The sequence below is a fragment of the Lycium ferocissimum genome, unplaced genomic scaffold (genome assembly GCF_029784015.1).
Source record: "Lycium ferocissimum isolate CSIRO_LF1 unplaced genomic scaffold, AGI_CSIRO_Lferr_CH_V1 ctg992, whole genome shotgun sequence".
Classification (NCBI taxonomy): Eukaryota; Viridiplantae; Streptophyta; class Magnoliopsida; order Solanales; family Solanaceae; genus Lycium; species Lycium ferocissimum.
Genome location: NW_026727946.1, coordinates 93,165 through 121,107, shown reverse-complemented (window position 1 = coordinate 121,107; position 27,943 = coordinate 93,165). Strand labels below are relative to the sequence as shown.

Here is a 27,943-nt window from a genome sequence, read left to right as displayed (position 1 = left end):
TTCATAGAAAGACAAAAGAAATTATCTCCTCAACTTTATTACAAGATAAGAAAAATCCAAACTTCTCACAATCCATAACATTAGACAGTTGTTGTAGAGTTCAGTTAAAGAAAGCGGCATGCATAATGGCTTCTACCGGTCAAAACCAATCATTTAGGCCACATGGACTTACATTACCATGAACTCATACAAAACAATTCCTACCTGAACCTATGTGGAATCCTCTTTTCCTTTGATTAATTGTCAAGTAATGCCATAACTCACTACATTATCTGAAAGGGATATACTACAACATTTCCATTAATAGATACAATTCTAACAACCAAAAGTTCCTCAGGACGTGGCTTTAATTAAAGACAGCAAATTTCGAGAGATAATTGATCCGAGTTTTGCCAAAAGAGTACTTGTTTCTAGAACTCTATGTTTAATATCTTTGATTCTTTACTTAACCAGTTTTACACCATTAATGAATTAGTGTAAAGATTTTTTAATTTATACGCCAATCGAATTTCAGCAACTACCAGTTGCATATTTAGCAAGTAATTAGCAAAAGAACTCTCTTTTCCTCTGTGGCCTCTGTCAGGCACTATTTTGAGGCATTTTGCGCTTTCAACTGTCAAAGACAGCCCATATCTCATATCATTGGCAAACTTTCTCTATATGTGCAGCCTTGAGTAATTTGACTATAGAGCCACAAGAGAAACATATTTGGGTAGGCAAGAGAACTTTGTTATATTGGTTTCTGTCTAACATAAAAAATGAAAAGTTTCATAGTTAACCCCAAAATTAGTTGAAGCCTTTTCAATTTAGGATTGCTGATAAGTGGTGATTTTACCACTTATTTTAGTCTCTTTGCTTTGGTTTTTGTGTTCTTAATCTATAATATGAGGGTATTCTTGGTGTGTATTGCTATTATTTCAGGTGCATTGAGTCCAGGGCACAAAAAGGACAAAATGGCATAAAAAGACGGAAAAGAGCTGAATATGCGTTCAGTATGCGGCACCGCAAACTCTGGTATGCGGCCGCATACTCAGTCTCAAAATGACCAGTGAGTAGAGCTAAATGCGCAAGGATGCGAAGACTATGTAGCTCCGCAAATTCATTTTGCGACCGCATACTTGGTCCGCATAGCGTCATTAAAAGCCACTTTTGCACTTTTTGTCTCCCTCCTATAAATATTCTCCTAGAGTTTTGTGATAAGTTGGTTCATATGATTGAGAAGAGTTTTGGAAGAAACCAAGTGAAAAACAAGTCAAAAAAAGGCCAAATTGAAGAAATGGCAAAAACTGGACAGTTTTGCCAAACTGTGCAAAACTGTCCAGTTTTGCAAAAACAGGCCAGTTTTGCAAATTCCGAAAATCAGTGGCTGTTTTGGATATATTTTGGGTTGGAAAATTTTGCAACTATAAAAGGAACACTTGGAAGACAATATCATTATCTTTGGCCATATTTACAAGCTTGGAGAGCTAGGGTTTTTGCATCCACACTTGGGGATTGAAGATTTGAAGATCTTGATAAGAAATTTCTTAATCTTTTACTCATTTCTTCAATTCCTTGCTTTGTATTGACTATTTAAGTGTGTAGTTTTTCATTTCAATACTTTAATCTTGTTTATGGAAATATTCATTTGTTAAAGTTTGGATTGAAACTCTTGTTATGCTTATGTATTGAATGATTGTTATAGCTAATGAAGTGAGTTAATGCTGTTTTAATTAATCTTGTTCTTAATGTTTCTTAAGGGATTAGCTAACCTTAAGACCCGTCCATTTACTTTGATTGAGCTCGGAAGAGGAAATCTAGTTGGAAAAGATTAATTAACAAGAATTTGGGTCATTAAATCCATCTAATAACTTGAGCTAGGAATAGAAAAGTTACTCGAGATTCAATTAGTTGTGCTTGATATCACACTCTAAGGCTTGGAAAAGCTTAGAGTGAAATTCATTGATTTAGTTGAAAGACTTTCAATGAGATGTTAGAAACCATTATTTATTAACATAAACTCGCTCTTAGTTGTACAATTGTAAAATACATTGGATCGTTAGTTGAGAGTAATTTTCCTTGTATCCATGTTTGTGGCCATTGATCATTTTACTTGCTTTCTAGGTTAGTTTACATTTTTGCATTAGTTATAATTTTCTCAAAACCAAAATATTATCAAGTGTTTGGATTAGTGTAGAAAGTGAAAATTCCTTACTTGCTTGATCGCCTAGTATACTGTTCCTTGTGGGATTCAACCCTGACTCATAGTTGGGTAATTATATTGCATACGATCATGTACACTTTCTCTTTGAGGAGTGGATTTGGACGTTATCAATTTCTCAATCGCAAAAGCGCAATCACTGAAAATGAGTAATTAACAAGAAATATTGTGAATCGAGGGAGTTTGGTAGGTTCTATTCGTACGCTTCCATGAAAAATGGCATTCATGATTATAAACATGCCAATGGAAAATCACCAAAGAGAGGTACTTTAACCTTGGTGGGAATGCTGGTATTATCCTCTGTCCAGAATAAGAACAACCAAATATATGAGCAAGATGCAATAAAATGTGCTACTCGAAATTATGAATGTACTAAACCCCTAATTCAATCAAAGATTACAAGGTAAAATTACAAAAAAAAAAAAAAAAAAAAAAAACAAGGAAAAGCTATCTTATGAGTGTGTAGAATTATATAATCTAATAAAATGACGTACTATAGCTTACAGTAATTACTGTAAGTAATAGAAAGCCAGTCGAATTTGTTTGTCACGAAAAGCTGGTCGGATAGCTCAGAATCATGAACACAAAATATCAATTGCCTAAATAATTAGCATGAGAAGATTAACTTGCTTTCTTTCCTTTTCTCAATTAGTGAGCAACTAAAGTTTTCACTGCATAAATTTACCCTCTGTTCTTTCTGCTCCAATAAGCAAGAATAATTAAGTCAACAATTTATTCTACTCTTTGAAAACAAACGACTGAGGTGCTAAAATAATCACAGAAAAATTTGCACACACAAGATCTAAGTCCGTTAATTTCTATGACTATACTTGACTGGATGGAAGAGATTCTCATAGGGTAAGCACAAAATACCTCGTCGGATCCAAAATAAGATAGTAACTAAGCTTCATATCTACTCAAAATTTCTATGGTATAAATAAAATTAGATAGTAAGTGAGCTCACCAAGCGTGTTAAGTGCTTGACGGATCAAGTAGAAAATGCACACCTGTAAAGTCCAAGAAGATCCACCTTCCAAATATGAGTTACAGAAACACACAAATCCAAAGAACATAGACAAATCAACATAATTGCTCTAGTTCAATGCAATTTCCAATCTCACAGAAATAGGAAATAAATCAACTTCATTTTGAAATATGCAAAAAAAAAAAAAAAAAAAAAAAAAGGTAATCCGACAGGTGTAATATGTCGTAATAGACAGTTGTAGATTTCTGTTAGAGAATCATCATTTGTGTTGATATTTTTTCGATTCCACTGGCAGAATATGGATTTTTTCCCTATACAACAAACGATAGGAGAACATATAGAATGTAGACAAAAGTTGTTAGAGACTTTATTTGAAATCTCAAATACTTTCGGATTCAGATTTTATTGTACTTGAAGAAGAGACCACACTATTTCAGACTTGGGAATTTCCTAGAAATAAAAAGGAAGAAAATCAATCACCTCCAAACGCATGCATCAAATCTTAGAGCTTGTCAAAAATTTCCTTCGTATGACCATAAAGGAAAAGCACCGAAAGCAACACAAAAAATTAAAACCAGAGCTCAAGACTGAGTAGTGTAAAGATCAGTGGAATCCAGTTGTATACCTAAAGTGCGAAAATTTAACTAAAGGTGACACTCATGTCTCCTAATTACTAAAGGTGACAACTTTGACCATCCAAGGTCAAAGGCCACTTAAATTTGTGATTAAGTTAATTGGGGTTCAAAATGTATTTTTTAAAATTTCTTAATCTTTTACAAAATACAAAAAAAACCCCAACTTATACCCAACCCCGCAACCCCTTTATTTCTAAATCAAAAGGCAGTTTCACCTTTTCCTCTTCTTCAAAATCAAAACCCACCCTCTTCTTCAAAATCAAAACTATCCCTCAAGCACTTGGAATTTCCTCTTCAAATTCGACAAAAATCATTGTTGTTGTTGCTGCTCTCGTTTCTCTATCTCTCTTCACTACTGCTATTTCTTCAAACTCAGTTAAAATCAACGAACTTCTTCCTCTTCAAAAGTTAGGATTTTGAAATCAAAGTGTGAAAATGGGGTTGTATTCAAAAGTGCCTTCTGAAGATGGGTTTGTCTTCAATATTGTTTATTTTGTTGTTCCATGCTTGAGAAACCCTTATTTGGGATATTTGTTTGACTTGTTGGGGTTTGTGTGTTTGTAAATAGTATATATGGTTGTGAAATTATGATTTTTAGTGCTGTTTTTGTTCTTGTTCTCCTTAGGGTTTTGAAAAAAAGGCTTGCAATTTTTTTCATTTTTTCCAACAACCGAGTAAGTTGTTGCAGCAACTTCAGCACTTGTTTGACAGTTGCAAACATCTGTTGAGGTTGCATGCTTAAAAAAACCCTATTTGGTGTGTATTTTATTTAACTTGTGATGGTTGTGTGTTTGTAGTGAAATAGATATTTTTGTTGGTTCAAAAGTTAGGGTTTTGAAATTAAAGTTATGAAAATGATGATTTTGGCTAAAGAAGAAGAGGAAGAACTTAGGTTTGTCTTCAATGTTGTATATTTTGTTCCATTTTTTATGGTTGTGTGTGTGTTTGTAAATGTAAACGGATAATGCTGGTAGTTAAAAATAGATGTTTTTTTTTTGTTTGTAAGGTTTAGGAAAAAGGGCTTTGCCTTTGTTTAGTTTTTATCCAACATTTGAGTAATTTTTTGCAACAAATTCCTCATCTGTTGGTATAAATTCAAACATTTGTTGAGGTTGTTGCAGAAAATGAATCAGTTATTGCAACAGATTCACAATTTGTTGAAAAAAATCAAAACGATTCGAAGAAGCTACAACAAGTGTTTTGATTTTTTCCAACAGATTGTGAATTTGTTGCCACAACTGATTCACTTTCTGCTTTATACACCGTTGCAATCAGCTTTAATCGGTTGTTGCACCAGATTCACAATGCGTTGGAAAAAATCAAAACGATTCTTTGAAGAAAGCCGTAACAACCTGCTTTGATTTTTTCCAACAGATTGTGAATCTGTTGCAACAAGTGATTCACTTTCTGCAACACTTGTTGCAACAAGTTATATACCTGTTGCAACAGTTTAATCAACTATTGCAGGAAAACTCCATTACTTGTTTTAATTTGAATGATGCAAAAATCAATTGAAATTATTTTGTTTATCTCCTGTGTGCAGATAAAATGTCTCCGAAAAAAAAAAAAAAAAAGAGAAATCAACTGATGTATCTAGAGATAGTAAAAGAATCAAAAGGAAAACATCATTAGAGGAGCTTATTGATTTAGCAAATGCTATTTGTGAATCAGCATATGTAGAGGAAAGAGATAGTCAAACTGATAGTTAAACTAACAAACAATCCTCAGAAAGAGAGGAAACCCAGGAAATCTCTTAGGTAGAAGTTTCAAGAGTTAGGCATGCTGAACAGCCTGAAGATGGGCAAGAAACAGAACAAGACAAACAAGAAGATGAAGGAAATGATGATGGAACTGAAGGAGATGAAGATGACGAAAAAGATGAAGAAAATGAAAAAGATAAAGAAAATGAACAAACTGAAAAGGATGATGAAGAAGATGAAGAAGAAAATAAGATCACTTGTCTACAACCTTAGTTGAATACAGAACAAAGAAGAAAAATAGTGTGAATGCGAAGAAGAAAATAAGATCACTTGTCTACAACCTTAGTTGAATACAGAACAAAGAAGAAAAATAGTGTGAATGCCAATATTATTGTAGAATCTTCTAGTAGTATGGGCAAAGATCCAAACAAACCTTCCATTTGGAGCCCTAAGGGGGCTGACGAACAATTATTTATACGTACTCAACATTATGTGTGTGTGTGTGTGTGTGTGTGTGTATAGTGTGTGTGTGTGTGTGTTCAGTATCAATATATTATATGTTCAGTATGTATTTCAGTTGCTCAAATTATGTTTAGTGGTTTCAAACAAGTCACAAAGTCATTGCAATAATCAAGGAAGTTGTTGCAACAGATTCCTCACATGTTGGAAAAAATCAAAAAGTTGTTGAGATTGATGCAACAAATTCCTTACATGTTGCAACAGTTTTATTATATTTAGTAGTTTCAAACAAGTTACAAATCTGTTGCAACAGATTCCAAATCTGTTGGTAATAATCAAATAGCTGCTACAGATGTCGCAACAGATTTTCCATCTGTTGCAACAGATTAAAAAACTGTGCGAAATAATCAAACAGTTGCTTTGAGTAAATAGTTACAATAGCTGAGTAATTTGTTGCAACAGATTCCTGACCTTGTCGGTAAAAAGGAAACAACTAAGTAAATTATTGCAACAACTGAGTAATATGTTGTAACAAATGGCTCAGCTGTTACAAATCAAAATAGTTGTTGAAGCTTTTGCAACAAGTTACTAATATGTTGCAACAAATGACTCAAATGTTGCAACAAGTTACTTATCTGTTACAACAGATGGCTCATCTGTTGCAACAATGTACTTAGTTGTAAAATATTCACTCTATTGATCACTAAATATCATTAATTTCCTTTGTTTATCACTAATATGGGTGAATCAAGTAGTTCACATCAAATCACTTTAATGATCACTCGATTTAGTGCATAGATGATCATCTGTCCTGACCCAAAATACCATCAAATTGATTAAGTATATATATTGATCACTAAATATTATTGAATTCCTTTGTTTATCACTAAACATGGGTGAATCAAGTAGTTCACATCAAATCACTCTAATGATCATTCGATCTTGTGCATACTAACTTAGTTACTCAAAATACCATCAAATTGATTAAGTGTATATATATTGATCACTAAATATAATTAGTTTCCTTTGTTTATCACTAAATATGGGTGAATCAAGTAGTTCACATCAAATCACTCTAATGATCACTCGATTTAGTGCATAGTGACTTAGTTGATCATCTGTTTTGACTCAAAACACCATCAAATTGATTAAGTATATATATTGATCACTAAATATCATTGATTTCATTTGTTTATGACTAAATATGGATGAATCAAATAGCTCACATCAAATCACTCTAATGATCACTCGATTTAGTGCATAATGCCTTTGTTGGTCATCTGTCCTGACTCAAAATACCATTAAATTGATTAAGTATATATGTTAATCACTAAATATTATTGATTTCCTTTGTTCATCACTAAATATGGGTGAATTAAGTAGTTCACATTAAATCACTCTATTGATCACTCGATTTAGTGCATAATGACTTAGTTGATCATCTGTCATAACTCAAAATACCATCAAATTGATTAAGTGTATATATATTGATTACTAAATATTATTAATTTCCTTTGTTTATCACTAAATATCATTGATTCTCTTTGTTGATCACTAAATATAGGTGAATCATATCATAGTTGTTGCAACAATTGCAGTATCTGTTGCAAAGAAGTAACATAGCTGTTGAACAAGACGCATCATTTGTTGGATAAAACACAACAAGTTACCTAGTTTCTGCAACAAGTCATTTCAATTGTTGGAAAAACTCAAACAAACAACCTAGTTGTTGTAACAAGTCGTGTCACTCGTTGGAAAAACCCCAACAAGTAACTTAGTTGCTGTAACATATTTGTTAATTGCAACCAGTCCTGTCACTTGTTGGATAAAGTCCAACAGATAAATGGTTGTTGCAACAAGTCCTCCTATTTGTTGTGATATGTTCAACAACTAACAAGTTGTTGCAACAAGTCCTGTTACTTGTTGGAAAAACCCCAACATGTTACAGAGTTGTTGCAATAGATTTATTACTTATTGGAAAGTTTTCAGCAATTAATTAACAACAGAACATACGTTTGTGATTTGAACAAGATCAACATATCACTTAGGTGAGTTGTTGCAACTGATCACTTAGTTGTTGGTGATAGCTTCGGTTGTCTTTGTTTCATCCGACGGCTGTAAAATATGTCCAAAAACTAATGCAGTTGTTGCAACGAGAAGTCTTCTTGTTGCGACAAGTCAGTGAGTTATTGGAAAGAGTAGAAGCTGTCCAACAGCTTTCACAGTTGTTGCAACAAGTAGGCTAAATTATTTATACACATTTTACCAGTTGTTGCAACAGATTAGTACAAAAGTTGCAACAACTGCATAAATTTTTGCAAGTGTTGCAAAAACTACAACAGCTATAGCAATAAATTCAGAAGCTCTTATACAACATCTTTAGTACTTGTTCCAATAATCAACTGCTACTGTAAATAGTTGAAAAATCAGCAGCTATACCCAGATGAATAATTGAAATAAAACAACACTGTTTTACTTACTAAATGAGCGGAAATAACCCATGAAGTAATGCCCAGTGCTACACGAATGAAATCTGTTCCGAAAATTACATAAATCGGGTGAGTTTGTTTTTTCCTTGAACAACTTTTTTTTTAAATGAAAGAAGAAAGCAGCAGCAGCAAAAGTGGAGGGGGGGGGGGGGAGTACGGGGTGGTGGATGGAGTAAGAAACCAAAAAAACAAAAATTCAAAACTTTTTTTCAAGATTTTTTTTTTTTTGAGGGGAGGGAGGTGCAAAAAATCAAAAACAAAAACTTTTCAAACTTTTTTTTTTTAAACCCAATTTTTTTTGTGGTGGGATGTTGGGTCACGGGGGGTGGGCGGTGCAAAAAAATTGGTTGGGGGTGGGGGGGGGGGGGCGCCGATGTGTTTTTTCGAATTTTTTCCCCACCAATTTTAGGTAATTAGGATTTTATTTAGTTGGGCCAAAGTGTAAAAAATAAAACTTAGGGGTAAAGTGTTAAAAATAATGCTTAGGGCTAAAGTGTTAAAAACAAAACTATTGGGCAAGTTGGAAAATGATCAAAAGTCCTTAATCACTAATTCAAATTTTATCACCTCTACTCAATATTTAAAACTTGAGTTACCTTTACTCAATTTTAAAACCTTTTTGTCACCTATAATTAATTGGCCCCCGAACGTGGAAGCTTATAACTAATGTCACCAACAAAGGAATAAAAAGGGTTGGACTTAAAGTACCAACATGCCTATAGAAAATGATGATATTACGAAACTACCCTTCGTCGTACTATGGGACTCACTCTTACTAAATAGTTAAATAATAATAAAATAATGTTCCTAATTGGTGAAATTGAAAAAACTTTGTGGTCAACATGACAAATACTTACCAATATATTTTTATTTAAACACTCGAATTAAGGTTTGTTCCAATTTAGCACCTAAACACATGATTAAGTGTTCTTACTAGACACTTCCAACTCAGACTTCGAAAAACTTTTGTGCGTGTTCTCAAACACGCATTACGTGGATAAGTTAACGACTTAAACATATCATCTCCTTTAATTATATATGCACTAGCCTCAAATAAGTTCGTGAACCTCAGAGTTATTCCAATTAAAGTTGGTATGTATAATTAAAGGAGGCGGCCGTTGTGACAAAACTAAGCGTCCAAAAAGTACTTCAAAGTGAAAAAGATGAAACGGGGAAAAGGAAGATGTTGACAATGAGAACAGTATTGCTACTGCTGTTCAAGTTCTTTCCTTATTTTGGATGTGCTAAAAGTTTCATCAATTCAGCAAACCAATATCAGTAGAAGCTTGAGGCACCTAACAAAGCATCAAAGTAATGTTCCAGCATATGAACCATGATCATTCATTTCTCATACACTCAGTGACAGATCCAAGATTTTCACTCAGGGTGTTCGGAAAAATAACTGGACCTAAATATACACTGTAATATATGTTCAGGGTGTTCAAAAGTTAATATATGTACATGAACACATAAAATCTATCCTAAATATACACTGTAATTTTTTATATTGGGTGTTCGGGTGAACACCCTGGCCTCTTACTGCATCCGCCCCTGCATACACTCCCTTGAAAAGTAAGCAAATTAGCAGATAAATAGAGCGGTAAAAGAGTTGCACCGTAATACAAAATGAGAAAAAATGAGGTGGTATGCAAAAATTACAAACTTTCTATATTCACGAAAAGTAGGAGTTGTAAGGTACAATTGTACTCCAATATAAGTGGTAAACAAATAAACTTGAAAAATCGAGCAGAGAAGATACAAGAAACAAATGGATTTTTATCTCTTGAATTACAGAGGAGAGAAATCTATAAGCTCTCGTAATACATATACAGCAGTGTCTCATTCCAGGTCAACTATCCCAAAATTCGAGAGAAGGATCTTAACTTGATCGACAAAGTCAGAGCCGGTTGCATACTCTGTTAACATCCCGACAGCAAAACCAAACATTGCCCATCTGCTCAACCGATATTCAAGATTGTAACAAGAAGTTAGAACTTACTATGTCAACGACAAAGTATGCAAGGCAAGGTTCAAAGCAAAATGGAATTATTCAAATTGCAGACATAAGTTTCTTCTAAATGATGCAGAAATAACTCTCCCACTTATTGCCTATATATCAATCTGACTCACTCCAAGAGCGACAAGGAAAAGTTGCAAACTCAAGTTCTTGCACCATCACTATCACAAATATGGCATACCAACTAGGTCTACATAATCTAAGTGTGGACCCAATGGCTTGTATGAGAATTAGAAACCTGCGATTATGCAGCAGCAACTGAAATCACTTGAAACAATTCCCACTGGCTTAAAAGCTTCTAATTGTAGAGTGTTAATAAATGTCTGATCAAGTGCAAAGAACGTGTGTGTACCAAGAGTATGGAGGATAGTTATTATTAAACATATCTACAAATTGGGGATCATTCCTAAGTTCATCATACATTCTGTTTAAAGAGAGAGAAAATACAGGTATTACTTGAATGATTGCATTTGAATCATGATCTAGCCAGAGTTCCATCATGCAGCCATGATTGTCGAATGGAAAGATATTAGTTTCTTGATTGATGCAATATATCATTGATTAAGACAAATAGGTACTCTAAACCAGTGGAGAGTCTAATATACCAAAGCGTTATTACAAAAATCAAAATACTTTTCATTCTGTTCAGTTCCCGCACACACTTCAGATGCAAAAGATTTAAGTTTATGGCCAAAAAAACACTATTTATAGTTAGACAATGCAGGGCTTCAAACAAACAGACCTTTCCATTTCCAATTCTTACTTTCAGCAGCATTTTTATGGGGCCAAAGCGGTATGTTTTCAATAAATAAAAACACCTATAAATGATCAAGAACTGCCAAATTGGCAGGAAAAAGTGCTTGAAATTAGCTCAAATTCCACTTCGAATGTCTAAATTTTAGGCTTTCACATGTCAAGGTAGGTATTTAACACAGCCAGTAGCGTAGTCACATATAGTGAAGGGTCGTCAGTTAAGCAACTCATCGGGTCAAAATTACTTTTTATACAGAAATATTAAACCTTGAACACCCTTAGCTCTTAACTTTAGGTACTCAGAAATCTAAATGATGGATGTTGTTTCCCGTCTTGCCAAACCAATTTACCTATTTGAGACGTCGAAATTTCCGATTTCGCCACTCAACAAAGCTATGTGCCTATGTCAATTGTGATTCTTGCAAGTTAGTATTACACCAAGCTGGAGCTTTGGAAACCTCCAGTGAGAATTATTTCAATATTATCACATAACTTCTTCAACCAAAAAAAATATAGCATCACACACAAATGACATTAAATTAAGGCTAAAATCCTACTACAAGAAAACAAACCAAAACAGCATGCCAGCATGGAATGCCCAAAACCAAAAGTATTGACACATTCCCACTTCAAATTTGAAGCAATAGAAAGACAGTTACTACAAAAAAATTATAAAGAACTAACCTAAATAGCCACCTACCCAACCACTTTAACTAAAAATAGCCCTTGGATGTATAATATATGTATAATGCATGTATAACATTAAACATATATAATTAGTGTATAATCTATGTATACCGCTAGAAAAAGCAAACAGTGAATCCGGCCGGTTATTTGCATAAAGATCCCAAACATGAATTCTTGAATTTATTTATTTACCTGCCATTGGAAATTTCATTCTTGGCAATAAAACCAAAGAAGGGGCCTTGATTAGCTTCTTCAAGTTTCTTTTGTTTGAAGTAACCTTGAAGTTCCTTAGCCTTTTGCCTTTGAAATTCCAAGGTAATTACATTCTTACCCTCAGAAGTTGTCACAGCCACATTCTTAGGTGGAACATTAGTAGTACTACTTGGTGGTGGTGGTGGTGGTGGTGAGGATGGTGGTTGGATATTAGGCTTAGGTGGTGATGGTGCAACTGGTCTTCTAAATGGACCTTCAGCTTGAGAATTCCTTATAGTAAGTATTGTGGGGTTTGTTGTACAAAATCTCAAAGTGTAACAAGAAGAACTAGAAGATGAAGAAGGGTAGTTTTGGATTTTAATGCAAGGGAAGGTAGATGATGATGCTACTGACATTTTCTTGATTTTTTTGTTCCTGTGTGCTGTGTTTTTGTATGTCAGATTATGGAAGAAGAATGGATAGTGTTTGGTTTTTCAAAGTGTTATCAGAAAGAGATTGTATGGAAGTGGAAGTGTTTTGTGGATAACATGTGGCCAAGTCTCGTAGGTGATTGTCAAGTGTCAACTACTCTGTCTAGTCAGAAATCAAGAATAGTCATAAACTCTCAAAGAAATTCTTCAGTTTGTTTTTTTCTCACTTTGTAGGCGTTTGGAAAGGGGGAATTACGCTCTATGCCTATTGACAAAGAATATTCATTTGGTTCAGCCCAATTTTTCTTTAGTTATGTGATTTAGCTCAGTTTTTCTTAAACACCTCTTATTCACTATTATACATTTTTATACAAGGTGGACACGTTATTTACTATAAGTTTATAATCCTGTGTAATATTTGTATAATGTCGTATAATGTTGTATACTGTGTGTATAAATACTTGCAAAAAAAAAAAAAAAAAGAATCAGTTATGCGAGTAAAAACTGAAAATATAGTTATATATGTGGGTATACACTACTAAAAAATCTTTATTTTTCCACTAAAAACTGTTTAGTGGTTATTTCTCACCGAATGTCGGTGGAAAAAACCTAAATAATAGTGTTTTCACATAGAAATATTAGAAAGTTTCTCACTATTTCTATGGGAACTTGTTTCCAACCATACGTTTTTCAGTGAGCCGATTCGTCGGAAATGAGATGGGAAAATCATATTTTGTAGCACAAATTTCCCACTGAATGTCAGGGGGGAAAACCTTTGATTCTAGTAGCGATAATATATTATGTTAGGTTGTATATATTTGTAAAAATATCTACAGAATATTTGAAAATAAATTGGAAAAGATATAAAAATTGAAATTGTGTTTGTACATGCAATTAACTTAAAAAAAAATAGAAATTTTGTGAGTGAAAAATAAACTTCACTTGAAAAACTAGTCAAAATCACTTTTTCAAACTTGAAACTCATTAACGAGAAAAAAAAAATCAGTGTAGTATATAAACAAACATTGATATGTCCAAAGGGTCCTCAGTAGCGGATATCAAAATGAAGAAACTTTTTTTATGGAAAGTTTTCCTTTTTAGCCGATATAAATTTAGATTCATCGAAATAGTTAGTAAGATGATTATATTGAGGGGGAAAAAAAAAGTATTACTGGTAATTTTGCAATCACTTCGTATCAAAATAAATGAAGGGTTCATTAGAAAGTTCAACTTTTAAATTTTTGGTTCCAATTAGCACATTGTTTTCTTTTAAAATAAAATTTACATAATTATAAATTAGATAAAAGTGTTACTACTAAATAAGTTACAACTATATTAAAAAGTTGTGATCAAAGTGAACTTTTTTTGTTTTTTGTTTTCTGAGTAGGCGTTTGGCCATGAGTTTTGAAACCATGGTTTCAAACCAGCGTTTGGACATGCGTTTTTACGCATGGTTTGAAACCATGATTTCAAACCCTAAATCATCCAAAAAGGCATGATATGGGGTTTGAAACCATGGTTTCAATTTTTTTTAATATAAAATTTTAACCCATAAGTTTATATTTTGTAAAAAAAGACCTTTAAGTTGGTAGATATTTTTAACAATTACCCCCATCAATCATTTACCAATTTCATTAACTTCCACCAAATTTTATTTATGTCTACCAACCTTTTAATTTTATAAAAAAGACCCATAGTTTAATTTTATTTATTGCACTAAAATTTGATCAATTGATGTTTTATTTTTAGAAAGGTCTTCTAGTATTAATTTTGAGCCGGTTGTTATGAATTAGCGTATTAATTTTGTTATGAACTATGACTTGCTCATTTGGTAAGATTGTATAAGAATTGAGAATGTTTTGATAGTTTTCACAACTTGTGGGGTTTTTATGTCTATAAGAGAAAATACTCCTTAAAATATCCAAATTGCATGTCCAAACATGGTCTCAAACCAGGTTTCAAACCATGGTTTCAAACCATGTCCAAACGGGGCCTAAGTAATCTATATACAATATAAAGCTAGGGCATAGGTAAGGTGACGTCGCACCTCTCTATGGCCTAAAATGCTATTTATCTTTTTTCTCCTTTTTTTTGAATTTTTTCCTCTTCTCCATCCTATTAATTTAATTTAGCTTATATTAAAATGCCTAGGGGTCGATCTCTATTAAATTCTCCAAGCATTATGGTGATAACGTCCTAAAGGTGGAAGATAAAAAACATTAGTTCTTCTCCCTTCCTTTTCATTAATTCTTATTGATGTGTAGTAATGTGCTAATTAAGAGAGGAGATAAAAAGAGAAGAACTAACTTAACATATTCATATATGGTTCATCCATCTTACCTCCAGTCCAATGCTGCATTAGAAAATTTTGCAGTATCAAGTCTTCAGTATATTTCTTTTACTTTGTATAGTAACAATTTATCTTGTGAAATTTATGTGTTAGTAAATATTTTATCTTGATTGAGTTTATTTGTATGTGCTATCTTGCCTGTAAATTCAAATTGACTCATTTCTTAGCAACAAAAGATTTGACAACGTTCTTTTCCAACATTTTGGTTGAAAACTTTACGCACTTTTACGTTTCATAATTATTTCTTGCTTGGTATTTGCTACATGTTGGTGTTTCGTGCTATGTCATCAGCATCAAAGGCCTGGTATACTCAGTGGTATTTACCTCAACGTTGATACATTTTTTTAAGGTAATTATAAGCACTCTCTAAATTCAATAATTAACTTTTGTATACTCCTATTAATTTTGTTCTAATTTCTTTTACAATGCATAATTTTTTCGATTAGATTGTTTAGAAACTGACATGGTATAATGTTGGAAACTATATTTAACTTAATGTTCGAAAAAATAGAGGCAAAATCTAGAAATGATGATGTGCCTAGAGTTTGCTGTGAAATGGAATATAAGCTGTAGAACATGACTTTTTTTTTGTTGATGTAAATGAACTTAATTTTTAACTATATTTACTATTTTCTATTGACAGCAGGATGAACTTTTGCTGAAAGAGGAGCTTGAAATTATGATCTTTAAGTAGGAGAATGGTCTTATGGTGTAAAGCAAAAAAAAAAAAAAAAATTGATTAGGAGAAAGATATTGATTCGGAGGAATCTTAAAGATAAACTTATTAGTTTGGAGGGATCTTGAAGTATGTTTTGTCCGAAAGCTCATTTCAACCTGAGAAACTAAATGAGTTCTTTTTTGCATTATTTCTACCCAATTACTCTACTTATTTAGGCTCTTTGATAGTATTTTTTTAGCAAACAAAAACTATATATAATTATTTCTCGATTCTACGTTTTAGTTTACATCGGAGGCCAAGATTGTTTTGTCATTTCTACAGCAATTAAGAAAGTAAGAAATTGTTTTGTCTGCAAAACAAAGTTTCTTTTTATTTGTTTCTTATCTTTTTCTTTTTGTTGACAAAGTTTTTTTTTTTTTTTTAACATTATTATATATAGAAAAGAGGGGAAAGGGAAATGAGGGACATAAGAAAATTGAATCCTCACCAGTATAGTAAAAGTTTAGTTAGCCAACAATTAGACCACTAAGATTTTTTAGATTGAGATCTAGCTCATATTAAGTTATGCATTTATTTAAATTTTTCATCTTCTTATCTTTTTGTTTTTTTGATCTTCTGAATCGCTTTACTTGATAATTATTATGGTGATCAATCAAAAAGTATTGCGTCCATGAAAGATTATTCAGATAGTCTTTCACAAAATATTGAATTTTCGACCGATCATTTTTAAAAAAATTATTTCACTGTTACACACCCGAAATTTTTGGTCATTATCATGCCGCGAACTATATGGATTCTTTACATATTCTCAAATTAAATTGAATAATTAATGGATAATAATATATATACTTCTTCATATTTTATAATATGTTTTTTAGGCACTATCAGACTATGGAGTGAATGATTTGATCAATGAATATTCGATTCTGTCTTCAATGTAGAATCGATTCACACCAATTCTTCTATTTTTTATAGAAAAAATACGGATTCGGGTCGTCATTAATCATTTGATAGAGTATTCAATACGTATGTATATACGTTTATCCTTCCTTCACTTCATTCTTTTTCTTTCTGAAGTTTCGATGTAAAGATTCCTCTACCAACGCATTTAACTTTAGGGTTTAGGTTTCAGGATTTAGGGTTTAGGGTTTAGAATATTATCTTTTGGTTACTTATCTTTATTAAAAGAAGAAAGAAAATAAGATTTGATATTTTTTTTAAAAAGAAAATGAGCAATTCATATAGGGAAGTATGAAAGAAAAAGAAGAAAAAAGATAAAAGATAAAAGATAAAGAGGTTAAAAGGGGAAAAAGAAAATAAAAAATAAGGCGAAAATTACACAAGAGATTTATAATACTAGATGATAAAACGCATATATTTTCTCCAATTATACGCATATAATAAATGTACAATGAAGTAACCATGTTGTTTTAAGATATTTTTTATAAGAGGGAAAAAATATTGTTTCCCATGCATAGATTTTACAAGTTTTTTAGAAGACAAAAACTCTTTTTAAGTAATGAAAGACCATAGTAAACTATATAAACTAAGTGTTAAATATTTAAAGAAAGTTTTAAGAAATTAATATTCGAAAGTAATCCATGCGAAGCGCGATAGATTTCACTGGTAAATAATAAATGTCATATCAGGCGGAACGACCAATACTGGTATATACTACTACTTCATATAGAATGGACTGGATCTTCATGTTTGGCCTAGAGAAAATCTATTCTGATGATGAGTCACCGGTACAAATTGAAATCTTAACTGGTACTGAGATTATGGTAAAAAACACACCTCAAGTATTACCTTTTTTGAGTTTCCTACCTGAATTTGCGATCTACCTAAACTATCACCAATTAGTTTGCAAAACACACCTCAACTTTCAGTTGTTCACTTTTTTTACTTAAAATATCACCAACTAGTTAGCAAAACACACATCAACTATCAGTTATTCACTTTAATGAGGTTTGTTTTGCAAACTAGTTGGTGATCGATCAGGCAGGAAAAGTGAACAAGTGGTAGTTGAGATGCGTTTTGTAAATTAATTGGTGATAGTTTAGGTAGAAAACCTTCACAGCTGATAGTTCAGGTAGGAAACTCAAAAAAAGGTGATACTTGAGGTGTATTTTTTACCCTTAGCCCTGAAAAAATCGTTGAAAGATTTGCACATATTTGTATTCCATTGTACAAAAGTCTCTATCTCATCCTCAAATTCTCTGAAGAGTTTGAAGGTTGTTGGTTCATTACCTAAGCTAAGGTCCATGGAAATATCTCATTGTAAACATTTGAAGACACTGAAGTTTCGTGCTCCAAGTCTCGTGTCTTTTGAGGAAGTTCCCCTCCTATCTAAGCTAACCTAACTTTTGGAGGTTTTTATGCCATTTCTTTTATTAAGAGTGCTCCAGAGCATTCGACCTGTTGCAGCAACCTGAAGAGGCTTAAACTGAAAGTGTCTTCCAAAGGTATCTTCCTTTTGCAAGGTGATTCCCGATGAATTTCATCAATTCTGCCATCTTAAAATGTTGGAATTAGATATCACATCAAAGTTTGGTGATGGAATTTGTTTCTTCATATTCTTGATTAAATGTTCTCCTCATCTGTCTAGATTAACTATCCGGTTAATATTCCTTCCTTTCTTCTCTACTGGCACTAAGGGACACGTTGTACGGGGTTATGGAAATTTGCATGACTCATTTGAGAAGGGCCAGGCGAAAGCGCGCACTGCTGATCTTATAGCACAAGAAGCTATGACATCCTGTCATAAATGTCTAAAGGTAGTGAAGTGGTTTGGTTTTATTGGGTCTCCAAGTGATTATGAACTTGCTTTGCATTTTGCTGCGAATTGCTAGATCTCTTACGAGAATGACCCTTTGTTCTGATACCAATTTAGATGATCTAAATGAGTTTTGTCCATCCTCCATGAGGAAGAAGGCGATCCGAGAGTGTGCTGATGATCAACTTAAAGCAAATTTACCTCCCAGAGCTAAATTGTTGACATATGGCCTTGGTTTTTTGAAGAAGAGTATGTAGCACTGGAGGTTATTAAATTAAGGGCAAAGGGTCAAATTTACCCTCTAAGTATGATTTATAGTTCAAATTTGCCCTCCGTCAAAGTTTGGGATCAAATTTGCCCTCTCCGTTAGGATACTTGATAAATTTGCCTTGATTATGGATGGAAGTATGACTAGGATTCCTTATCAGTCCACATAGGTGCCATGTGTATAAATAAAATTATTTTTCCTTTAAATCTTAGTGTAAAAACCATACTAATTAAATTTTGTCATGTATTTTCTTTTTTTAATTATAAAAAAAAGAATACAATACCTAATCTTCTTCTCCGTCAAACCACCGCTTCCCCTTCTTCTTCTCCCCCACTATCATCTCCGTCCACCGCCCTTTGCACGTAAAAACCAGTCTCAATTTGCATGCTCTTGGTAGTCATTCGTGTTTCAATACTAAACAATGATTCAGATTCCTCAGGCACTTCATGTCCCTCTATAGCCACATATGCCTATACTGAAAACAGCTCTGACTCAAATTGAGACAAATTAAAAGGTGCCCTTTTGAATGCTTTAGTCTTTGTTGTTTTGAATGCTTTAGTCTTTGTTGTTGTTGTTACTGCTGTTACATTTCTTTTGGTGTTACTTTTCTACTTGAGGTGTACCAAATTCTTGAAATACTACATGAGTTTCTCTTCTTTTCTTGTTTTGGGATTTATGGGTGGTGAAATATCTTTGTTCTTGATTGAAAAATTCAGGGTCCCTATTGATGGTGGAGGGCGGTCGACGGTGATAATAGTGGGGGAGAAGAAGAAGGGGAAGCGATGATTTGATGGAGAAGAAGATTAAGTATTGTATTCTTTTTTTATTGATTAAAAAAAGAAAATACATCACAAAATTTAATTAGTATGGTTTTTACACTAAGATTTAAAGGAAAAATAAATTTATTTATACACATGGTGCCTATGTGGACTGATAAGGAGTCCTAGTCACACTTTCAATCATAATCAGGGCAAATTTATCAAATATCTTAACGGAGAGGGCAAATTTGATCCCAAACTTTGACGGAGGGTAAATTTGAACTATAAACCATACTTAAAGGGTAAGTTTGACCCTTTGCCCTTAAATTAATAATTGAAACAAGATTATTTACTATGAATTCTTTATTTTGTCTTTAATATTTTTTTAATCATTGAAGGGAAATTTGTTGGATAGCTGATGTACGTTGATAAACTTTCACCTCTTTTTAACTACAGAAATAATGGTTGAGTTTCCAAGTTGCAGAGTATGTTCTGTTACTTTTAACATCCTAATCAGCGGCATTTTATTGTGATAGCAGGACTCTAGTACACACATGATTACTTGAGATATTATATATCTATTTATATATGTATATGTATGTATAATTTACTAAATGCTTTGTTATTCTCATTTAGATTTAAGGAGGAGACACTTCAAAAGTGGAGTGGATAAGACCCTGAACAATGACAAGTACTCAAACAATGATTACTCAAATGCAGAGAGCAGCATAAATTAAAAGCTAATAAACCTGGTTCAGGAATCTGGGTTACGCTCTATTTTCACTTTGATTAAAGGTTATATCTCTCTTCACACTGGCATAACTTGTAGAATCATTAAAAAATTGGTCGAGGAAATATTCCATACAGCTACTTCGGTAGAAAGGCAGAAACACAAGGAAGGAACCAACACCACACCAAATCACATAGTTTGGTAACTAATGAAACAATTCACAAATATCACAAAAGATCCAAAATAAAACTAGCTGGTCTTCAAAAGGTATGGTGCTCTCATCTATGAGCATGTGCACAATGATATCGATGTCTGGACACTTCTCGTCTTATCATCACGCAGCCAATTTCATAATCTGCTTTTTCACCTTTAACACCTGCACGACAGTATACATAACTTACCTGAACTTGCAGTATGAACACCCTGGCATGACAAAAGGCAGCTTCCAAAACATTACTTCATCAGTAAGTAGAGTCGTGACCTGGACTATCGGAATGCATATCCATAGATGCATCGGCAGAGTTATAACTATTAGAATCTCTATTTTGGTGTTGGGAGTTAGTTTCATTGTGTCTTGTACCATTGGGAGGTTGAGCATTGTTCGAAAAGTGACCCCCTTGAGCAATGTGATAATTTTGTAGGCTTCGGCGAACAGGGCTTGAAAGAGCATTCGAGAAAACATTATTCTTTGGTTGCTGATCATGATCAGATCGTAAGCCATGTCCTGGAGCTGCTACGCCAATTGGACCTGAAGACACCTGGAGGCCTGAGTTTGCAAAATGCAACTGTTGGGCATGCTGATGTTGAGGTGGTGGCCTAGGTGACATCGACTGGTCCTCTCCATTACAATCCAATTCAGACTGACAAGATCAGCAAATGAATATTTTTAGACACATCAAAACAGGCTGTCAACGATCAAAGAAGGATTGGACGTATCCATATAAGTATAACCAGTAAAAATTGGCAACCAGAATGCTGAAATAGGCAACCAAAAGAAACTACTGTTCCAGAAGATCTATGCACATCAGCATAGTAGGTAAACAGAACATATATGATTAAGATTGAAGAAAGCGGGAAATCAGGTTCTTATTTACAAATTAAAATAAAAAGATCTCCACAAGTTTGATCCCCCATAAATTGCCAAAAGCTAAACAAGGCAGATTTAAGCATGTCAAGAGCACACTTCTATCATTACAGTCTGCTGCCTGTTTCCCTTTTTTCCTTAATAATTTTCCCTCAACCAGATACACGAAGTGAAAGTTTTGCTAGTTGCACAAAGTTTATTTTATGTAGTACAATTTTAAGTAAATCTAATTTTACAAAAAAACTTGTAAAATATCTGCATACTGCATCGTGAGAGATACAGCCTTAGAAGAAAATATCCTTTTTTCCAATAAATAAAAAAATTTCTCAAACATGAGCAGGACAGGAAGATCAAGTATAGCTGAAAAGCCAATGATTTCCAATTTCTCTGAAGAACCAACTCGTCACTATAGCACTATGAATCAGAAATAATCAAATCAAATATATCAAAATGATTCTTGCAATCGCTAATCCAGTTATTCTATAATCTCAAATAAAGCACTATTCGAGAGATAACAGGATTAACACATATAAAACCAGCTACAAGACCCATTCAAGATATAACAAAATTCTTGAAGACGCAAGCTCCCTCGTATTTCAAATTTGAGAATATGTGACTTTAGGCAGAGGGATTAATGTATAGGGTTAAAGATTGGTGGCTATCCTACAGTGTGGTAGGAACCCAGAATTTATCCTCACATAAAAGCCAAGGAATCTTAAGAAAGACATTGCAACTAGAACAGGGTAACTTTTGGTAAAATTCAAGCTAGGAGAAGCAAGGAACTTGATGAGCGGAAAAATCTGGATAAAATCTCAGAGAATAAAACTCAAACCCCAAAAGTAAAATTGAGTCTAACTAATGTAAAGTTGGAACTGCAACAGATTGCAATTACGGAAGAAACTTCCTGGAGAGAAAAATCAAGGTGTCTGTGGCTGACGGAGGGAGACAAAACACCAAGTACTTTCAGAGAAAAGCGAACTATGACAGAAGAAGTAACTTTATTGATAAGCTGAAGATAGGAATGTTACCATTGAGGATAAAGTATTGATCAAGAAGGAAATTTTGGAATTTTACTAGGATTTATACAATGAAAAGGTACCTTGAGAGCCCGATGCTGACTTTGAAAACATCTCTACACTAATCATGGAGGAAAAGGACTGGCTGGAATTTCCCTTTGAAGAAATAAAGGTACTTGAAGCCTGGAAATCATGCGCTCCTGACAAAGCACCAGGAACAGATGGCTTCGCCATGGATTTCTACCAAAAAGTATGAGATACCATTCAAACAGATATCATGCCTGCCCTCAGCCATTTTCATCGCAGCTTTCATATGGTTAGGTCTTCAATGCTACCTTTATTGCCCTAATTACAAAGAAGAAGGGTGACATAGAACTCAAGGACTACAAGCCTATTAGCTTAATAGGCAGCGTGTACATACTGACTTCAAAATATTAGCAGAGAGGCAAAGAAGGTAATTGACAAACTAGTTTCTGGGGAACAAAATGTCATCCTCAAGAATAGGCAGATTTCCGATGCCTCAACTGCTTAATGAGGTGCTTGATCGGAGAATGAAAATGGGGGAACTTGGTGTACTCTGTAAGCTGGACATTGAAAAGGCGTTTGATCAGTTAAGTATGGCATTCGGGGAAAATGGATAAGGTGGATCAGCTATTGCATTTCAATTGGCAAATACTCTATTTTGGGTGATAGACGCCCTGTTGGTTCTTTCTCTCTTCAAAAAGGCCTAAGGCAAGGAGACCTCTCCACTTTTCTTTTCATTCTGGCTATAGAAAGGCTCACTAAAATGCCGGAGAGGGCTAAACAAGCTGCAATGGGTACAAGGCTTTCAAGTGAGAACGAATCATGGTAGCTCAGTCGCAGTCTCTCACCTGCTTTTTGCAGCTGATACTCTCATTTTTTGTGGTACTAAAAGTTCACAAGTACTGAATCCCAACTTAGCAATGATGATCTTTGATGCACTACCTAGACTCCACATCAACATGATAAAAAACATTATATATCCTGTGAATGAAGTGCCTAACATATAAGAGTTGACAGAAATCCTATGTTGCAAAACAAATACCTTGCCTACCACATATTTAGGAGTCAAGGACCCCCTTTGGGGACAAATACAGATCTAATAAAGTTAGGAGTGGAGTCATAGAGAAGTTTGAAAAGAGGCTTGCAAGCTGGCAGATACAGTACCTATCTGTGGATGGCAGATTAACTCTAATTTTTTTTTTTTTTTAAGGAGATTAACTCTAATTAACAGTGTCTTAGACAGTCTAACCATATATCACATGTCACTGTTTCCAATCCCAAGCTCAGATCTAAAGCAGATGGGCAAACTCACGAGAAATTCTTATGTGAGGGATGCAGTAAGAGATACAAATTTCCACTGGTGAGATGGTTTAAGGTAACTGAACCAGGATCTTAAGCAGGCTTGGATATTAGAGATCTGCAATTACACAACAAACCATGCTCCTGAAATGGCTATGGAGATATGACGAGACGAACTTGGGCTATGAAATGATATCATTGATGCTAATTATGGGAAAAATAATCACTAGAGTATTAAGAAAATAAACACTCCTTATGGTGTTGGGCTCTAGAAGAACATGAGCAGTGACACACTGACACTAGAACTACCTATGGAAGAGGGTCAAATTACCGTCCACACTGTTTTGGTTCTTCCTGTGATTCATTCACTCACTGAATGATGAGGGCAAATGTTTCAACAACATAATGCCCAGCATGCTTTGAAGCTCTACCTCAAATGATTGCACACGCAAAAACCACAGAGGAACCACTGGTTTCTCACTCTCTCCTAGAAGCAATAAGGCATTTGTAACAAAACTCAAAAAGTCTCAACTGCATCTGTAGCTGCAGGACTTCTGGATGACCAGATCATGAGAATCTTTGGATAGAACGAATCTGGGTAATACCAAAAACCTCATGCTCTTTAATTCCTGTACTTATTGATAATGTTGAATCCATTTGCCCTTTCCAAATTGCCAAGTATTTAAATCTACCCCTTTTACTCTTTCTAAGTAAATTTGAAAAATTGAATTTGGACATCCTCCGTTCTTGATCCCAAGTAGTAAAACTGAGAACACAACTCCTCAAACCAAACAAACATACTATTGATATTATTTTCCGGATTTCAAGATGAAATTGTTGATTAACATACAAAAACAAGTTTTGTTCGTTTGTTAGGTAATCTACACGATATCTCCACCCACAAATGAGAAATTTGTGAGTTGTAACAGTGCCAACATTTCAAATGGACAAAGAAAAGAAAGAATGAGACTCCAAGTTACTTTTTTCGCTTTGCTTTTCGGAGAGAAAAGGGATCACGTGGTGATTCATGGACTAGAAATCAAGGTCAAGCTTTCAGGAGTATATTGAACTTTTAGAAGAATAAGGAACTTGTCTGCTCTTCGCTAAGAAGATGAAGCTCCATAGCACAGGTGTTGTCAAAGGCGTGCTTACGCCCTGAAGCAAGGCTCAAAACATGTGAAGCGCTTCGCCTCGCTTAATGTGCGCTTCAGTGTCGTCATCAAGGCTCTAAGACATACTTTTCCTTGCCAATGAGCCTCTTCTGGAGAGGCGACACTAAACAATTGATATTTCACTTTATAATAGTCTTTTTTCAATTTCTTTGTCCATATATTTGTTATTCATGGTTATAATTATTAGTCTTGGACTAAACATATATATGTTTGTGTTATTTCTCCATTTGCGTGTTTTTTTATTAAAACCCACGCTTTATTTGCTCTTTGTGCTTAAAGCCCCAATGGACCTCACAGCTTTTTTGCACTTTTCGCTTTTGATAACACTAAAAACATGTAAGGAAAATCATACATATCAACCATGAAAAATGTGGCTACATAATTGAGATAATAGAAAAGAAACCTGCAGGTAGTTCATTATGTCAACAGTTGTTACTCTGGATCCGCCCTCCTGTTGCCTCAAGATCCATTGATACATTTTTTCCTATTGAAACAATGTGAGATTAGTTATCATGAAACACCATCAAAAGGACAATATGCCGAGATTCATCAAAAACTAGAATACTGACAAAGAAAAGTAGAACAATTTACATTAAAGATCACAGCATATGTCTTCTAAGAAAAACAACTAGAAGCCTTAGAAAAATCTATGCTTAGAAACCAAAAGTACTTACTGTTACGAGCTAATGTAAAGCCATAACTACATATTATAAGTAGGCATTTGGCCATAGATACCAAAAACAAATTCACTTTTTTGGGAATTTTTGAAGTTGGAGTTGGAGTTGGAGTTGTGTTTGGCCATAGTTTTTGAAATTGTAGTTTTTGGTGAAATGTAGTTGTAAAAAAGTGAAAAAAGTGAATTTTTTTTGGAAAACAAGTTTTTTGAGTTTTTGGTATTCCGGAATACAGCTTCAAGTTGTATTCGGAATATTTATGGCCAAACGCCCAAAAGTGAAAAAAGTGAATAATTTTTATGGCCAAACAGCACCTAAGTATCATTAAGTATCAGGAAATACTTCACAATAGCACAGTCCAATCAAGATCCATAGACCCTTTGTTTCTTTTTACCGGCATGACCGTTCATTAATTACATACCAAGTCAGCATCAAAAGTACTTTACGAAGGGTGTGGGTGGCTCAACCCAATTGTCAATCAAGATATACAACATCTAAACATGGAGAACACTCTCTCTATTATGCAATAATCTCCTGTTCCTCTAAATTCAAATTCCCAAAAAAAAAAAACGATGGCGCTCTTCTTCAGATTGCCTTTTCTCCATGTTGGATCGTCGTCTTAGTTCTCTGCTTGACATTATCGATCTAATACCAAACCAAAAAAAGTGTGATATTCCAAATCTATGCAGTGACCATGCAATGCATCAGATTATGGTATGTGCTCTCTCCGATTCTATACACAAGCAAGACTAATTCACCACAATCCTGATTTCCTTAAATTATATGTTGCTAATATTGCATGTTGCACCACAAACCAATTAAAATAAAGTTCTTAGGTGCCTTGGTATCACATACTTCTTCCCTGCCTCCTTTCTATCCCCATCACCATTCCTGCTTATGTGTGTAGAGTAGATGACTTCATCAATCCCCCCCCCCCCCCAACCCCCAAACAAAAACAAAAAAAACAAAAATAAGAGAACTATCCTATCATCCCCTTCACCTCGTGTACGCTGCTCATGCACCAGTGAAGAATTCCTCAATCTCCTCCAAAGATCAATAGTCCTAGGTTAAGCTATCTCGCAGTAACATAGTGCTAATTACCACTTCAAGTTCTGGGGAATGCTTCCTCTAGAATTGTTCTGCCACGCCTCTCCCCGAAACTGAATCCCTATGTCATTTCACAATGTGATTCCTATATAGTCTAAAGCATGTTTTATCCATTAGTTATCTCCTTCTGCAAACTAACTGCATAAAAATTCCTTACTGCTTATGTTAATGACTTTGTTAGAGTGGTTTAGAGTCCAACATTGGCAGTGGAGAGGGCTGTTGGTCTCCTTATATGGACTTAAGAAATTCCCTCCCCACAAGCTCTGGGAAAAGGTGGGAGTGGCCTCGATGGAGGACAAGATGCAGGAAGCGAGGCTTAGATGGTTCGGGCATGTGAAGAGGAGATGTGTGGATGCCTCGCTGCAAAGGTGTGAGAGGTTGGCTATGGATGGCTTCAGGAAAGATAGAGGCAGCTTACCGAGCAGGAGGTTGTGGAGGACACGGATTAGGGCAGAAGGTTAGTAAGTAGCAGCGCGGTGTCTAGCTTATCCTTCCTTACTAGTAGTCGTAGTATTTCTCCTGTAATTTCTTGTCCTTCAATTTCTGTTATTACTCACCGTCTCTTGTGCTTCGCTTAGCATACTGTTCTGTTGTAGCTGTTGCTCCTTTTTCCTATGTGACCTGCTTTGTTATTGCTTTTTTTCTGCGTCGAGGGTCGATCGGAAACAACCTCTCTACCTCCCAAGGTAGGAGTAAGGTGCAACGTCTGCTCTGCCCTCAGGCCACGACATGAGATTTCTTGGGTATGTTGTTATTATTGATGTTGTTGGAAGTGAATCAACTATGACCCAATCGTTCAAACATGAAAAATAGCAAAAAAAAAAAAAAAAAAAAAAAAAACCCGTAAGCAAGCAACGCTATGCGGGTCCTGGAAAGACAAGGGTCTATTATGACCTCTAGGTCACGTGACAACAACTTTACCAGAATCCTGGATACACCAAAATTTAAAGAAAAACCTACACACCCAACAAAGAACAAATAATTATAAAAAAGGGTTACCATTCCATGGCGTTCACCAGAAAGAAAAGAAAGTTTCTGTTGATTCATAGCCTGTGTATAAAGCTGTGATAGCGAATTAGCAGCGCTACAAAAAGTGGAATACATGGTTCGATCCACTTCATCAAGCCTTGACGCTACTGACTTCCTTTTCTTCCCCATCGATACGATATCTCTCTTTTAATTATCTTTTTCAGTCGTTTCTAGATTTCGACGAGTTTTAAGGCGGAGGTTGGTGTCAAAATTGGAGTATTTGTAACCAAATGTTGTTTGGGTGTGAAGACACTAATAATTGTTGCCATTGGAATTGTGAAAAGTTTCGATTTTCTTTATTTATTGGTTTTCCTATTTACTAGTAGAAGATAATAACGTTTCAACTTCCACCAAATATGTTCAATTTTGAATTCAATGGTTTAGTTCTTTCAAATTTGTAGGCTATTTAAAGCTACAATTTTGAGTTAG

At 34.3% G+C, this 27,943-nt stretch overlaps 3 protein-coding genes across 3 annotated transcripts; 1 reads left to right on the top strand and 2 right to left on the bottom strand.

Moving 5' to 3' along the window:
• Window positions 1-4,944: 4,944 nt before the first annotated feature.
• LOC132046225 (uncharacterized) lies at window positions 4,945-6,369 on the top strand. Its single transcript, XM_059436793.1, has 4 exons — window positions 4,945-5,104; window positions 5,195-5,268; window positions 5,611-5,779; window positions 6,293-6,369. Exons 1-4 carry the CDS (start codon window positions 4,945-4,947, stop codon window positions 6,367-6,369), a joined length of 480 nt encoding a protein of 159 aa, XP_059292776.1.
• A 3,688-nt stretch (window positions 6,370-10,057) lies between these two features.
• Window positions 10,058-12,681, bottom strand: LOC132046229 (light-harvesting complex-like protein OHP2, chloroplastic). Its single transcript, XM_059436797.1, has 2 exons — window positions 12,118-12,681; window positions 10,058-10,422 (listed from the first exon to the last, which is right to left on the bottom strand). Exons 1-2 carry the CDS (start codon window positions 12,531-12,533, stop codon window positions 10,308-10,310), a joined length of 531 nt encoding a protein of 176 aa, XP_059292780.1. The 5' UTR covers window positions 12,534-12,681; the 3' UTR covers window positions 10,058-10,307.
• Window positions 12,682-20,279: 7,598 nt separating this feature from the next.
• On the bottom strand, window positions 20,280-27,649 carry LOC132046223 (uncharacterized). The gene is made up of 3 exons (XM_059436792.1): window positions 27,485-27,649; window positions 25,108-25,188; window positions 20,280-20,969 (listed from the first exon to the last, which is right to left on the bottom strand). Exons 1-3 carry the CDS (start codon window positions 27,641-27,643, stop codon window positions 20,571-20,573), a joined length of 639 nt encoding a protein of 212 aa, XP_059292775.1. The 5' UTR covers window positions 27,644-27,649; the 3' UTR covers window positions 20,280-20,570.
• Between the last annotated feature and the right edge of the window lie 294 nt (window positions 27,650-27,943).